The sequence below is a fragment of the Condylura cristata genome, unplaced genomic scaffold (genome assembly GCF_000260355.1).
Source record: "Condylura cristata isolate star-nosed mole 26May11 unplaced genomic scaffold, ConCri1.0 scaffold00008, whole genome shotgun sequence".
Lineage (NCBI taxonomy): Eukaryota > Metazoa > Chordata > Mammalia > Eulipotyphla > Talpidae > Condylura > Condylura cristata.
In genome coordinates this window covers 16,360,321-16,376,507 of record NW_004567109.1, presented here as the reverse complement: position 1 = coordinate 16,376,507, position 16,187 = coordinate 16,360,321, and the positions used below count along the sequence as shown (strand labels likewise).

The 16,187-nt window shown below is 56.7% G+C and overlaps 1 protein-coding gene across 1 annotated transcript in view; it reads left to right on the top strand.

Moving 5' to 3' along the window:
• The window catches only part of TRIM62 (tripartite motif containing 62), a 25,227-nt gene extending 11,512 nt beyond the window's left edge, over positions 1 to 13,715 (top strand). Inside the window, exons 2-5 of the mRNA XM_004678762.2 lie at positions 332 to 427; positions 4,246 to 4,502; positions 5,315 to 5,430; positions 11,526 to 13,715. Of these exons, the coding sequence (XP_004678819.1) occupies positions 332 to 427; positions 4,246 to 4,502; positions 5,315 to 5,430; positions 11,526 to 12,076 (1,020 nt within the window). The 3' untranslated portion in view covers positions 12,077 to 13,715. The remainder of the gene's footprint in view (positions 1 to 331; positions 428 to 4,245; positions 4,503 to 5,314; positions 5,431 to 11,525) is intronic.
• The last annotated feature ends 2,472 nt before the right edge of the window (positions 13,716 to 16,187 follow it).

Genomic DNA, 16,187 nt, shown 5'->3' with positions numbered 1-16,187 from the left:
GCTCTGAAGAGATGAGCTCATGGGTGGGAGGTGTGTATCAACAGTGAGTCAGCTCCTGCACAGCCAAGGCTGAATGGGGAGCCCAGGCTCAGGTGTTTCTGAGGAAGTTCACTCACAAAGCAGCCTTCCCTGAGACCATGCCCATGCCAGACGACTGCTGGGCCCAGGGGACACAGACAGTAAGAGTGAAGGCCCACCCTGGCGCCCGGGCAGTGTGACGCAGGAGGGGCAGGCAGCTGTGCTGTGACGCCGTGGCCGGCGTGCCCCAAGTGCCGCGGGGTACCTGGCTGGGGCTGGCCCTGGTCCCCAACCGGCCTTGTCTGTGTTCCAGAGGGAGCTGAAGGAGCAGCTCCAGGCCCTTCAGGACAGTGAGCGGGAGCACACCGAGGCGCTGCAGCTGCTCAAGCGACAGCTGGCCGAGACCAAGGTGAGCCCGGCTGCGGGGCGGGGCCACGGGAAAGGTGGGGTACGCCCCCCCCACAAAGACTGGCCGACTCTAGGGGAGAGCTGTGGAGGTGCGAAGGCTCCAAGGTGAGTGAGGGCAAGGGCTGGGACAGGCACTGTGTGAGGATGGGGCTCCTCCTCCCTTCTGTCCCGAGTGGACTCCAGGTAGACCCGGGCCTCCAGAGCTGGCCCTGGGTCTGGAGGATGCCAGACTTTTCCTCTATTCACAGAGCTGTCCTCTTGCAGGATTTGTGGCTCAACCCTTCAGTCATTTCCCCTCTGAAGTTCAGGCCATGGGGCTTTGGACCCTGAACAGTAGGGCCAGACCCTGCCTGCTACCATGGTTTGAAAAGAGACGCCTTTTTCCTTGACCTGAGAGACCATGGTTCTGACTCAGCCACCCACTGTCACTTTGGGTGAATTGCCTACTTCTCTGGGACCTCCGGAGATGAGGTTCTGGATCCTCTGAACTTTCAAGGGGCTCCCTCTGAGTTGCCCCCGCAGATATCTCCCTAACAAGCAAGACTAGCCGCCATGTCTGCTCTGTGTTTCTGAGGCTAAGAACAGGGGACCCAGGCCCAGCTGGTAAGCTCTGAGCTGGTTTCAGCCGGCTCCACGCCTTCTCAGGGGCACCCCTGCCAGCAGTGGGTGGGGGGGCAGAGTCCTAGGAATGCTCTGGGCCTCCGAGGTCAGCATGGGGCCTGGAGAGGCCTTTGAGCTCCAGATCTGTGCCCTCAGCTCGGCCCCCACCCCGCTGTGGGGTCTCCGGGAAGTCATGACAAACATTTCTTCAGAAAACATTCCGAGGGCTCTGGGGAGGACCCTCAGCCACGATGAGAAACAGTCATGGGGCTCTAGCCTGTGGGCGTCTCACAGCCTCGGTTTCCCTGTCTTCCTGGTGACTGTACCCTCTGGGGTGAAGAGCAGATGGGAACCTCTCCCTGGATGAAAGGGCATGTCACGGGCTGTTTCTTCTCCCCACACTCTCCTCTCCAACCCCGTTGTTTTTCTCCCCTGACCTCTTCTTCCCCTGCTTTCCTGTCCATCTGTCTACCCCTGGGGGTCCTGGGGATCCACCTCCCCCTTCAGTTCCCTCAGCCCTGCTTCCTGTCTGGACTGGGGTGTTTACACAAGACATGCCTATGGATGCTTTGGAGGTCATATTTCACCTGGTGCCTGACTGCCTTCCCCAGGCGCAGCCGCCAGCCGCAGCCCGGATCCCCTGCCTGGCCTGTGTTTTCCTTGGGCGGCCCTGACGGAGTGACGCATTCTTGGCAGCGTGTTTTTCTGACATGGCCCCAGCCCGTCCAACCCCCAGTGTGTTCCCAGGGATGTGGTGGGCTGGGGTGGGAGCTGCCTTCCCAGCCAGGGCACCGAAGGAACTGGGGAGGGGGAGGCTGGCTCTGCCCTGAACAGGCCAGAATAAACTGGGGCCCCCAGGGGAACTAAACTTTGACAATGGTGAGAACTATGTCTCCCATTCATCGTCTTGCCAGTGCCCACAGAATGTCACCTCCAGGGTGGCAGGGCTCCCCTACGCTGCCCATACAGTAAACACTTGTAGGACACACGAGTGGAGGAAAAAGTCACCTTCTGAGGTAGGAACTCTGGTTATCTCCGGACCAGCTAGTGAGAGGCCGATTGGGAGTCACTGCCCTGATGTGTCAGAGCCTAGTGCGTATTCCAGCCTCATGCTGGGATCTTGGGCCCTGTGATCAGCAAGGCAGGTAGGTTGGAAGGACCCGCAAGGGACGGACATGGGGTTCCTGGGGTAGCTGTCATTCTGATGCTCCACTTGGGAACTGCGCTCTCCTTCTTTCCCTCCCCATCTTCTCTTATCCTGGGCACGCTGGACTCCCACCTTGAAAAGATGGCACCTGCCAGCCCTGTGCCACACCCGGGGCTGAGCAGCAGGGGGTGGTGTGTGCAGGCCGAGGCTCAACTAGCCAGGAAGCACATCAAATGTAAGATTCCGTATTAAGACTATTTGCAAAACGACCTCAGTACGTCTTACTGTTTAACAGTCTGAAAAAAAGTTAAGGACAGTGTCACAGAGGAGGTGGCTCTTGACTTGGGTTTGCAGGATAGCCACGAGTTTTCAGGGGAATAAAGGGTTTGCTGGGGGAGGAGGTCATTCTAGGCAGGTGAAAGAACAAGGCAGTGGTCCCACGGAGGTAAGCTGGGGTCAGATGGAGGACTGAATGCCAGGCCAGGGGGTTTAGAACCCAGGCATCGAGGAGCCAAGGGCTGTGACCCTGTTTGCACACTTGAGGCAGAGTTTGTGGCTTAATAGAGGATTGACTTGGGGAACTAGTGAGTTGGAGGGTCCATGACCCCAAGGGCAGTTGGAAAGATGAGGTAGGAGACATGCAAGACTCTATACGGCTTGAGAGCCAGCCTCAAAGCAGCGGGCTTCGCAGAGGAGGAAGGGAGTGTGGGATGAGGGTGGAAGACCCGCCCAGCCCCGCCCTGAGCACAACCCTGTCCCTGGTGCAAACCAGAGCTTGCAGTTATCAGAGGGTGGTGACTGGGCCAATGCGGCTACAGAGCGCTCACTCGGGGATCCAGAAGGGGCCACCGTGGGATTGGGGAGGGACCTTTGGAGGGCCCCAGCAGGTGATGGTGCAGCCCCAGCTTCCCACCTGCGACCTGCAGCTGCAGAACTCTGGCCCTTCCTAACTGAGGGCGTTTGGGGAAGCCACAGCAGCCTGGCTGTCATCCCCAGACTCTCCCCTTTGTCTGCCTGGTGCTCCAGGCAGGCATGCGCAGGGAGGCTGGCCCGCTGCCAGAAGCTCTTCCTGTAGGCCGGCAGTGTGAAGGGGAGAGAACAGACCCTAATTGAGCCTTTGTCGAGCCTCCCACAGAGCCCCGGGCACTGAACGCAGCAGGGTCCCTGACTCCATGGACTCGTAGCCAGAATCCCACAAAGTCAAATTACAGAGGCAGGCCCCACACGCTGCCGCCACCCTGCGTGCCCTGTGTTGTCCGACCGTGCCGACCCTTCTGGCCGGTCCCTGCACCCCAGCTGACATCCCTCAGGCCCCACTTCAGATGCCATCTCTCAGAGAAGATGTCCAGGACGCGCCTCTTAGAACTAATCGGCGATCAGCAATCCCTCTCTCTGCACCTGGAGCCATGCCTGGCCTTTTGTGGACACTCCCTCATTTCACCTCCACCACCCCCTGCAAGAAGGTAGTGGGGTTGCCCTTTCACAGCTAAGAAACAGAAGATTCAGGGATATTGGGCAACTGAGGTTGCCCCAACTTGTTCCTTGTCCAGGCAGCCTGGGGGTGGCAGGACAGGTCCGAGTGATCCAGCATGTTGCAACTTACAAAGCTCTGTAGTCTCCGTATCTTGCTGTCCTCTCTGCTTGAGTCCATGGGTGATTTTTTTTTTTTTTAATAAAGTCTGCACTGTCTCCAGCTGGAGCTCAGCATCTTCTCCCAGACACGAACTCTTCCCGCAGCTGGCCTATCCACCCACCCCCAAGCCAGAATTCTGGGCATTTTGCTCAACACCTTTGTCTTCTGCACTCTACATAGCCAGTCAGTCACCAAGGCCAAAGAGGCTCGTGCAAGCCACACTGGCTACCTGGACCATCTCTCCTTAGTCCCCTAATGGGCTGCAGTGAATATCTGCTCTCCCAGTCTGGCCAGTCCCTCCCTGCCCCCTTGCCGAAGCCTGTGCCACCAGCCAGCCTCTCCTGCCCTTTCCTCTCTGCTTGTCAAGGCTTTCGGCTTCCTCCTCCCACCCGCAATCCCTCTGCGCGCCCCGCCTAACCCCTGACGTCTGTCCCCACAGTCTTCCACCAAAAGCCTGCGGACCACCATCGGGGAGGCCTTCGAGCGGCTGCACCGCTTGCTGCGGGAGCGGCAGAAGGCCATGCTGGAGGAGCTGGAGGCCGACACGGCGCGCACGCTGACGGACATCGAGCAGAAGGTGCAGCGCTACAGCCAGCAGCTGCGCAAGGTGCAGGAGGGCGCGCAGATCCTGCAGGAGCGGCTGGCCGAGACCGACCGGCACACCTTCCTGGCCGGGGTGGCCTCGCTGTCCGAACGGTAAGCGCCGCCCGCCCCCAGGGCCACCCGGGAAGTGGGAGCGGAGGCCGACAGGCTGGAGCTTGGAGATTGGGGCATTCAGATCTTCCTCAAACACACGGGGCATGGGCTGTGTGCGCGGGCCTCGGCCAAGGGCTTTTATAGCTCTGTTATTAAGTGTATGAAATGTATCCTCAGCGTATTTACTGTTGGTGTAATATGTTATTTCTATTGCAAATATATGTGATGTATATTGTATATAAGAACTGATACTGGATAATAGAGACTTCTATTAAAACCCGATTAGTCCCCTGGGAGGTAGTTGCTGTCATCCCTATTTCACACATGTAGAAAAGGAGGTACAGAGAAGTTAGCTCAACCCGCCAAGGCCCTTCATCTAGTGTGTGGAGCGGGGAGGAGAACCCAGGGCTGTGAGCCCATAGCTACCTTTCACAACAACATTATCATTGTTGTTATTAATAATGTTATCAATAAAGTTGTTGTTGTTGTTATTAATATGGGTTTGTTGATGAGCAACCCTGATGGCTAACATCATGCATTCATGTTGACCACCAGCCGCAAGCTCCTGCCTAAACATTTTGCAAGCGCCACGCCATGCAGACTCACAGCGTGTGAGGAGGGCAGTGTGCTCACAGCCCCCGTGTTCAAGACGAGGAAATTGAGGCTAATAGCGAGAGCGGTGGGGAGCCACACAGGCAGGCCCTGGAGCCTGGCCCGCAGACTTCACAGGCTGGACCCCACCCTGGGGGGACAGCTGCCTGCGAGGGGACAGACCCACAGCCAGGACACCCTGCTCTCTTGCTCTCCTCCAGGCTCAAGGGGAAAGTCCACGAGACCAATCTGACCTACGAAGACTTCCCGACCTCCAAGTACACAGGCCCCCTGCAGTACACCATCTGGAAGTCTCTGTTCCAGGACATCCACCCAGGTAAGGCCCTGCCCCCTGCTGCTCTCCGAGGGGGCCCAGCAAGAGGCAAGGTCATCCTAGCCATGCCCCCTGCTCTAAACATGGCCAGAGGCAAAGCAGAGGATGAGAAGGGTGCCTTGCTGTACCTGCTGTGTCCCAGGTACCTGCACCGTCACACAGCTCAGAGAATCCTCACACAACCCCATGGGTCGGTTCTAACTGGCACACCGAGGTCCCGAGAAGTTCACTCATGCATTCTGTACACTTAGTATATATATCTCAAGCATCCACCTTACACCAGAATGCTACACTAGGTGCTGGAGATAGAGCCATGACCAAAACAGTCAAAAATCCCTGCCCTCCTGGAGTTCACATTCCAGAGTGTGAGAGGGAAAGGAAGTTAGTAAAACTATATTGAAATGTGCCAATGGGTGAGGAATGGGGCGAGGCCATGTTGGGGGCAGAGAGGTTTTAGTTCGGGGAGCAGCAGATGTCACTGAGGAGACACTGGAGTACACACCCGGAAGAAGGACAGCGAGTCATGAGTGTAGGAGGAGTGGGAACAGCAAATGCCAAGGCCCGGAGGCAGGTGACAGTCTGGGATGTTCAAGGAACAGTAAGGGGCAGAGTGAGAAAGGACGGAGGTAAGGAGGTTCGAGAGGGAACCAGACCCTAAGTGCTGTAGGCCCTTGTGAAAACTGTAAATTGGCAGAAGTTACATGCGCTGGCTTAAGTTCTTAGAGGGTCTCCTGGGCTGCCGGGTTTGGAGCAGACTGAAGGAGGTGAATGGAAGCTGGTTAGGGGCAGTGCAGCAGCCCTGGCGAGTTGCTGTGGCAAGGAGCAGTGGCAGAAGCGGTGAGAAGTGATCCGTTACCAGATACATTTTGAAGGGCAAGCCGTCAGGATTATACTGTTGGATTGGATCTCAGGCCTAGAAAAACAAGCCCAGGCAGACTGCACCAACTCTACCCAAGGTGCCTGGAAGGAGGGAATTATGAGCATGTCAGGTTTGTGATGTCATGGAGGCCAGGGCTGGTGTCACCAGCATGTGGACCAGCTTTAAAGAGCCTGTATGAGGTCACTGAAAAAATAAGAGTAGGAGAAAACATTGGGAGCCCTGGGGCACTCCTTGAAGTCGGGGACAGGACAGGGACGCAGCCCAGGAGACCAAGAAGGAGCAGCCAGAGAAGTAGGAAAAACCCAGTGTGTCCCAGAAGCCAATGGAGAAAGTATTTCCAGGTGGAGAGAGAGGCTGGTGGTAGCAAAGGGGTGGAGTGGGGAGCCACCCCCTTCCCCCAGGTCCAGCAACATGAGGTGATTGGTGCCTTGACCAGAGCTGCTTTGGTGCTACACTAGGGTGGAAGCCTGAATGGAGAACATTCAGAGCGCCTGGGAGGAGAGGGAGTGGAGACAAGGCTTTGGGGGGTTTTTTTCTTAAGAGAGAATAGCAGCACTTTGCGGGGTGGTGGGGAAGATCCAGGGGGAGAAGGCAGAATGGGGTGAAGGAGAGGGAAAGGTGCTGGAGTGATGGCCAGGACTGGGATCCGCTGCTGCCTCCACTGGGCACCCAGACAGTTGAGCTCTGGGAGCCCAGAGAAGGGATCCTTGGGCGAGCTCTGTGCTGGGAACCAGAATGGTGAGAGCCAGGCTAGGTGAATCAGGATAAATGAACAAAGCGCAAAGCACATCCAAGGGTCCTGTTCTCTCCCCAGCTACCCACCCAAGGAAGCCCCTTGGGCAGATGGTCTCAGGAACACTTGTCGTCTGAGCGGCCACTTGCCTTTCCCTGTCACAGCCCAGAGAGGCAGTCCAGGCACCTTAGCCTGACATTCAAGGCCCTGTGAGATCTTCATATTCTCTCACTTTCTCCCCCATATCACACTTAGCCACGTGTTCAGATATTAAATGAGTCATACTCTCGCTCCTCTGCTCCTTTGCACATGCTGTTCCTTACTCTGCACAAACCTCAAACGTCGAGGGCTAACTTCTACTCTTACCATCTTAGTTTATAAACACCACCCCTTGGAAGCCTTCCTGGGTTTCTCCAGGTAGTCCTGGACTATGTTATGACAAGTTTTCACTCTCGTCAACATCTGTGTGATGCCGTCAACATCTATGTGATGGTCTCTCTCACTAGACTGTGAGTTCTTAGGGGCCAGAGACTGAGTCTGGTTCATCGTTATAAATCCCAGCAACCAGCACAGTAAATGTTTGTTGATAAATGAGTACAGAAATGAGTAAATCCTAATCTCGGTTCTGCAACTAGAGTAGTGCCTGGCATAGGTGCTCAATAAATAATTGTTGCATGAAGGAACTTGCTGCACTTGGTTGGATACGTCACATTCTCCTCTGAGCTTCAGTTTCCTCGTTGGTAAAACAGGCATGCTAAGAATTCCCTTCTCATCTCCCTCACAAGTGAGTAAATGGACATGCAGACTTGCTGATTGCCCAGGAGCTGGCTTTTCAGCCTCAGCACTATTGATATCTGGAGCTGGATGTTGCTGTAGGGTCTATCTACCCTTTGCAACATTCCCTTTCTCGACCCAACTATCCCTGTCAGTTGTGATAACCAAAAATGTCTCCAAATATTGCCCAGTGTCCCCTACCAGTAACTCAGAGAAGGCTGCCTGTGGGCGATGAGCAGAGGGAGCAGTAATGTGTGCCCCGAACTTCCTGCCCAGCACTGAGTTCCCTGGGGAGTTCAGACAACAGTGACCTGGTTAGCCAAGCCCCTTCCTTTGTCTGCAGAGCCTGTGAAGTCCCTCTGGCTCCTCTGCCAGCATCAAGGCCCTTTATGTTCAAATAGGAGGGCAAGCACCCCCCTCCACCACCCCCCAACCCCCAGGGACCCAGCCAGTAGATTCTAGCAGCTTCCTGCCTGCCCCCCTCTAGGTTAGATTTCCTATTGGGTCACCTGAGACCCCACCTTGCAGTTCACTCCCCCTGCTCAGGGACATCCACTCTCTACCACTACCTACCCCCTGACCTGCCCCCGACACTGGACCCCCCTCCAACAGCCAGGCCTGAAAGCCCACCTCCCTGACTCACACTTCCTCCCTGGTCAGGCCAGGTGGCCCATGACCTTCCTCCCTCTCCTGGGCTGCTCTTCTCTCTCCCTGTTCATTTGAATCCAATCATTTTAACTTCCAGCCTGTTCACTGGCAGTGTGACTCAGGGCAAATCACTGCCCTCTCTGTAAAACCAGGACAGCCATAGATATGTGTCCCAGGGTGGGAGTGGGAAGGAAATAAAATGATTTATTGGTGATCGTAGTTATCAACATGTGCTGATATATACTTGCTACCTGTTTGTGTTTATTACTGTGAACGATCGCATGGTGCCTTAGTCTTGCTGAGCAGGCAGACTCTCTGGGGCCACATCAAGGAAAGAACTTGGTGCCAAAAGCCCTCAGCTCAGGTTTCCATTCTGCCATTCTGCTGCTGTCCCAGGCGGCAACTTGAGCAGGCCGCCTAACTCCGAAGGCTCCTTGCAGCCTCAGCTTCCTCCTCGGGAAAATGGATGCAGTAGTGTGTGCTGCTGAGTCTGCGGCGGAAATGGCTTTCAAACCCGCAGGAGCAGCGCAGGTGCAGCCGAGGGCCGACATGGGTGAGTGGGCCAGACTTTCCCAGTCCTGGTAAGAGAGAGCTGATGGCATCAGACCCTGCTGGCGCAAAGCCTGAGGACAGAGGCATAAGCCAGTGGCTGCCGAGGGGTGGCGCTGTGGGGTTGTCTACTGTGGTGGTGCTGGCGTGGTTAATGCTGGTCAGGAGATACTTCCTGCCCCCGCCTGCACCCCCAGTCCATGTTCCCTCCTGAATGCCTTTTAACCTTGAGGTCTCCGAGATGCTTAAATGGATGAGAGCACACCTGGAGACCAGATGGGCTGCCTGAGCCCCTGCTGTTTGTATTTATATGGGACCTAGAAAAGAGCTCTAGAAAAGAGCTAGATTGGCTATCCAGTTGTGAACCCCAGGAACTGGTTTGTTTGTCTGAGTCTGTCACCCCCACCCCCGGGGAAGGTAAAGGAGGGGTAGGGGGTTGCCAGTCCCTGCTTTGGGACTGACTTATGAGGGGGGAGCAAGTGTCTTTCTCTTATCTTGAAGCAGCTAATCCCACCAGTAAAAGCAGGAGGGAGGCAGACCCCCAAAGACGAGACCTGTGTTTATGACAGGGTGGGAGGCGCTGCTGGAATCTGACCCTTTGGGATGTAAAAGCCTCCTGAGCATAGAAACCTCAGCCTAGTAAGAAACCAGGCCTCACCCCTAGGCCCGCCTTGAGGTGGGCCCTGTCTGATGCCCGCCTCCACTGCCAGTACAGCCAGTGGACAGCAGACCTGGCCACTAGCCCTGCCCAGTGAGTGGACCCTTTCAGCACCCCCAGGTGCTCCCTTCAGCAGGCTCATTTTTGTCTTCCCCAAGTCTTGTCCACTGCACCCACCTGGCTGCCTGCTAGACTGTCCTCTCACCCCACTGGTCTGCGACACCAGAAGGGGCCCCTCAGCAGAGGCCTCCTGCCCTGTGCCAGTCGACCCCGGACCTGCGGCCCAGCTTCCATGTCTGCCCACCACCGGTCTCCGTCATCCTGGGCCTCTCTCAGCTCTAAGGCCCAGGTGCCCACTGGGCGCTGGGCACTGGGCACTGCATCCCACCCCCACGCCTAGCAGGGTGCCTGTGCACCCCTCCCTCAGCTGTAGGCACCCGAGTGCACCCCGCCTTCCCCAGTGTGAGCCCCATCTGTGTCTGATTAGACTCTTCCCCACCCCCCAGACCCTCACACACTGCCTAAGCCCCCTCCCCCTACTGCCTCCTGACCCCACTGTGGGAATCCCCACATTCCTCCTGACAGGAGCCTTCTGGCTCTGACAGGCTGCGCTGTGATCACACAATGGGTGAAGTGTGCATCTGCGGACTGGGTATCTTCTTTCTCTGACTGGCTCTGCTCTGATACTGTTACCACCCACCCCTCTATTCACAGGGCTAATTGTTTCCATGCAGCTCTCTGAGTTCTAAGAACAGGGAAGAAGATTGTAAAATGTAAAACTAAATTTACATCTAGCAGAGTTCAGGGAAGGCATTTGACATGAGTCAAGGGTCAGCTTTGTGGACAGAAGCACAGTGCGGAAGCTGGCACTGCTCCCCACGGGGCACAGTCACATCACTGAGGCCTCTGGACTGCCAATGGAGGTGACTGGAGTATGTGGCAGTGCCCCAGTCCAGTGCCCTGCCATAAGGAAAGTGCCAGAGAACCAGAGGGGGAGTCCTTCCATCACACAGGACCTGCCAGCAGGAGTCCTTTCCCTACTTCTCTCCCCCTGGCTTGCTCTGGCCTGGAAATGGTCACCCGGGGTAAGGTGAGCCAGCTCCAGGGTCCTCCTCACGCTGGACATCAGCTCCCTCCCTCTGGGTTGAAGGGGTAAACAGACACCTTGGCAAGAGTTCGTGGGCTTTGAGAGCCAGTGTGGCCAGCCGAGAGCCAGGTGACCCACTTGTGCAGCCCGCCCGGAGAGCAACGCAAACAGGGTGGGAGGTTGTTCTGTGAGTCTCTTTGGAAACCTTCTCCGTGCCAGGCCTTGCTGGGCACTAGGCGTACAAGAGCCTAGATGGATAAGTACATCGTCCTCTCCCTCCTACTTGAGAGGGGGTGAGATGTGGGCCCAGAGACTAGCCCGTATCAAGAGAGGGGCACAAAGCTCGGGATCTCAGCAGAAAGAATCAGCACACCTGCAGGCAAGCAGGAAGGCTTCCCGGAGGAGGTGCCGGGACTGAGTCTGGGTAGTGACAGCAAGCACATAGGGGGTGGTGGGGAGCCTGAGTGAAGGCTTTGAGTCTGAGTGGGGTGAAGGGGGTGAGGATGGAGGGGGGCTAGCCAGTGAGAGGTAGGCTGGAGGGGAAGCTGAGGCCCAGAGAGGACAGGCTTGTATTCAACCTCACAGGAGGGGAAGCCGAGGCCCAGAGAGGACAGGCTTGTATTCAACCTCACAGGAGGGGAAGCTGAGGCCCAGAGAGGACAGGCTTGTATTCAACCTCACAGCTTCCTGGGGGCCGACCAGAACCTGCCCTCGGGGAGGCTCCAGAGTGGGGTCTGCAGCCTTCTCCTCACTCATCTTCCGCCCCCAGTGCCAGCCGCCCTGACCCTGGACCCAGGCACAGCCCACCAGCGCCTGATCCTGTCGGATGACTGTACCATCGTGGCCTACGGCAACCTGCACCCCCAGCCGCTGCAGGACTCCCCGAAGCGCTTTGACGTGGAGGTGTCGGTGCTGGGCTCCGAGGCCTTCAGCGGGGGCGTCCACTACTGGGAGGTGGTGGTGGCGGAGAAGACCCAGTGGGTGATCGGGCTGGCCCACGAGGCCGCGAGCCGCAAGGGCAGCATCCAGATTCAGCCCAGCCGCGGCTTCTACTGCATCGTCATGCACGACGGCAACCAATACAGCGCTTGCACCGAGCCCTGGACGCGGCTCAACGTCCGCGACAAGCTTGACAAGGTCGGCGTCTTCCTGGACTACGACCAGGGCCTGCTCATCTTCTACAACGCCGACGACATGTCCTGGCTCTACACCTTCCGCGAGAAGTTCCCGGGCAAGCTCTGCTCCTACTTCAGCCCAGGGCAGAGCCACGCGAACGGCAAGAACGTGCAGCCGCTGCGGATCAACACCGTGCGCATCTAGTGTGGATGCGCGAGTCCGTGGGCGCCGGGGGATGGCCGCCCGCGAGAGCCCTGCCCGCGGCGGGAGGCCGGACTCCGGCCCAGCTTGGCCACGCTGAGACCTCGGGCCAGTGGTTGGCCCTTCGGCCTCCCGTTTCCCTGTCTGTGAAGTGGCGGCCGCGCTCGGTGATTCCTAAACTCTTTCAGCATTGATGTTCCATAGCTGTGACGGTGATTGGGATGTAGCTTTGGTCTGAGGATGTGATGTGACTTCTCCCCAGGGCAGCCCCTGCCCCACCCTCACCCCCCTCCGGTCGGGAGCAGCTGTGGGGAGGAGGCTTCCCTATGCTTCCCTCCTCTCCACATGCCCTGGCCTCAGTGTATCCAGGTGCTGCCAACAATTGGCAGCCTGAACCCTCTTGTGCTCCCAGACTTAAGACTTGCCCCTGGCCAAGCTAGAGAGGGGCCATTTTATGTTTGACCCCAGCCCAGAGTTGTCTGAGGACCTTTCCCACACCAAGAGCTTGGAGGCTCCTGCCTTTTGTACCTATGGGCAGGTAGAGATGACGTGCACATCATGGTCCCTGGGCCACCACCTTCTGCCCGCAGGCTGAAGGCAGCATTCATGTCCTATAGCTGCGTGCCTTGGAGTGCACTCCAAGGCCTATGCAGAACTCCATGGCGACGGGACATGTGTCACTGGTGCTGGAGGTCCCCAGCACTGTGGATGAGGAGGCAGCCAGGCCTCTGGGGCCGGGCCCGGGAATGGGAGGCCTCGGGAGCAGAGTTTGACCAGGACCCGAGCACTGGTACTGTGGGCTGGGACTCCGCATCAGGCTTGGGGTGCCTCTCAGCTGGTATCCTGTTGCAGAAAACAGGAGCTGCTTTAACTAGTTCCACTAGCAAGGATTTGTTACCAGGTGCCTAGTGGCTTTGCAACATCGTTGGAGGAGCAGACGCTTTGCTGGATTTCCAGGAACGATCCCAGATAGCTTCGTCACACATTCCATGATCAGGGACACCGCTGCCATCTGCAGAAAGTCACTGCGTCAGGAAGCCGCTGAGTGCAGAACCATCTGTGCCAGCCAGCGGATGCCCTGAGGCCTGCTTCTCTCCCACTCAATTCAGTTCCAAATCTGAATCTCTACAAGGGATTCTGTTTGGGGAAACTTAAATCAGATCCAGAACTTTGGCTGCAAAAGAGTCTGGGAATTATATATTCTCTTCTTTCCAGCATCAGCCATGCAAAAAGGCGCATAGAAGGAAATTAGAATGCATGTTGAACAAACCCACCACAGTTTGGGCCCCTGGCATCCACTTCTAGGCTTCGGCTTTGAAATAGCAAGTGTCCTACTCTGCGACTCTGGCCCCAGAGGGTGGGCCCACAGGACAGAGCTGTGGCTTCTCTTTCCAGTCCTGAGATCTAGATCCTGAATTTGGGGTCTCTGACCACACCCATTCCAAAGGACCCAGTCAGGCTAGCTGAAGTTGGGAGTCTCCCACCTCATAGCTGCTCCCCACTGGGGCCTCTCTTGGGCAGCAGGAATCCTCAGTCTTCCCTTTCCTCTTCAGCTACCGGAATCTGGGCCATTCCCAGCAGTGTTTTTATTTTAAATGTTGCCCATTTTGTGAGTTACGATGAATTTGTATTAAATTAAGTTACAGGATGTCAGTGGTCAGTTCCGTTCATTTTGGCAAACATAAAGGCACACAGCACACAGACGCCATCCGGGTAACCCACACTGCTTCTGGGTAGCAGTATGATGCCCATTTTACACGAGAAGTGGAATGAAGCTCAGAGAGTTGCTTACAGGCCCATGTCCCCCAGTGGGGCTGGACCTGCACTAGAACTGAGTTCCAAGCCAGCGTTTGCCTCCTCCCAGAGGGGGAGCCCTAAAGGAGACAGGAGCTCAGGAAACCGTGGCAAGAGTCTGATCTCTGCAGCCACGCACACCTGGGCTCAAATTCCTAGGCTTCATCACTGTGACTAGAGAAATTGCTTCACCTCTCTGGGTCTCAGACTTCCTGCATGGAAAATGGGGATTTGTGGTAAGCCGCAAAGCGCAGTCTCTTGGGGAGCCCTGCTACCAGGAACTATGTGGGTTTTCTGAGCCCCTGGGCTAGGGTCTGGGCTGGCTCTGCCCCTAACGAGTCTCCGTTCCTCCTGTGGTTTGTGAGGACTGCGGACTGCCTAGGCCAGGAAGGCCCCAGGTCTGCGTGTAGGCGGCCCAGCCCACCCCTGACTGCCAGGGACTCCCTGTCCAGGCAGCGGGGCCCCACACATGGACACACGGGCTGCGTGCGCTGGAGCGGGAAGGCTGCCCGGCCCTGTGGTTGTGCAGTGCAGCTGCCGGGAAGCGGGAGGTCCTGGCCTGCGCTTGCTCTGCACTGTCCTTTCCTCTGTCTCCTCACCTGCAGAGGGGGAGCTTAGACCGGCTGCCCTCGGATGCACCTACAGCCTGGAAGTGGGGAGAGAAGTGAGGAAGTACCCCTGTTATTGACAGGCTTAGAGTTCTAGAAGAGGGGTTTGGACATGAATTAGGACAGGGTGTTGGCAAGTATGGGGGAAGAGCACCCCACAGATGTTATGGGTAACCCCCAGCACCTTGCCCCACCCCACGCTCTCGGATTCCCATGACTCCCCCAAAATCATTCCTCTTCATCTCAATGATCTTTCCTGGTTCCTCTCCCTCTGGGAGAGAAGCACCCCCCATCCACAGCCCTTCCTGCCCTTACCCCACTTGACTTCAGCACGAAGTCCAAGGACTGCTGGCCACTGCCTGCCTTCCTGCCTGGCTTCCCGGGGTCTAGGAGGAACTGGAGGAGTCTCAGTGCACACCCAGCTGGGGATTCGGGAAAGTCAGAGGCTTAACTTGCCCAGAAGATTCCTTAATGAAGGATCTGCAGGTGTCAGGCCCCACACTTAGCACAGGTAAGTGAAGAGACAAAGGCAGCCCAGCCACCAGAAGGCAGGCAGGGTCAGCAGAGGTGTTACCCACACAGGAGAGAACTACAGAAGCTCCCTTCGAATCCCTCTTTGTGGTCAGCAAGCAAGTCTTATGGAACCACTGAGTCAGGCCCGTGGGGCTGATGGTACCTCCATGGGTGAGTGGGGAACTGCAGGGCCCCACTACCAGCTCAGCAGAGCTGGAGAGCAGACCCAGGCCTGTGCAAGACTAAAGCCGAGCTCTTCACTGGGCTCTGACCTGGGGACCGATTCAGTGTGCAGTATCAGCCACCAGAACTGTGAGCCCACATGGGGGCTGAGCACTCCAGACTCCACAGCAACTGTGAGCCAAGACTCCCTGGTCTCCCGCTGTCAGGGGTGGACTCACAAGAGAAGGCAGGATGTGACCCTGAACAGGTCTTTCTCCCTCCCCCCACTAAGTGGAGGGGCCAGAGATCTAGTGAATTGATTGCCAAGGACCACTACCCCTGACAGCCCAGGACTCAGGCCTGCTCAGCATCTGACAAGACCTTAGTTCCGGGTCCTTCTCTTTGGGGAGGAGGCAGGAACCGAAAACAACAGAGATAAGGTCTCCTGGCAGCACAGAGCTCAGCTGGCCTGAGCTCCGGGGATGGGCCTAGCCTCCTGCCAGAGAGGCCATCCCGGGAGGCTGACTGCTCACACCTGGGTTGCGCTCTGGACCCCCTCCCTTCCTGCCTGGGTCCTGGCTCTGGTCACACCCCCAAGAAGTCAGTGGAAAGGGGCCTTGTCAGAGGTTTAAATGCAAGGGTAGGGGCGCGCTAAATCGCCATTGCCCACTGGGCTTGTTTTTTTTGCCTTGGTCTGGGACACCCATGACCCTGACAGTGTCCTGGAGACCCTGACTCACATAAGGGAAGAGAGGCTGGTAGAAAGCAGAACAGAAAGGGGAAGGAGAGGGGGGGGACTAGAGGGTTGGCAGAGAGCGAGCTGTTTGTTTTTAAAAAGTAGCAAGAAGAGGGAGGATTTACTTTGAAATGTGCTTGTTTTCCCTTGAAAATTTTTTTTTTTTAATCTGGATGAAATGACGTGATTTTTTTTTTTTAACCGTAGATAGATACAGAATAGATCCATCTTTTAGTTTTCAAAATTTTGACATTTCTATCATACTACTCATGTTACAAACAGAGAACTTAGGTGAAGTAGG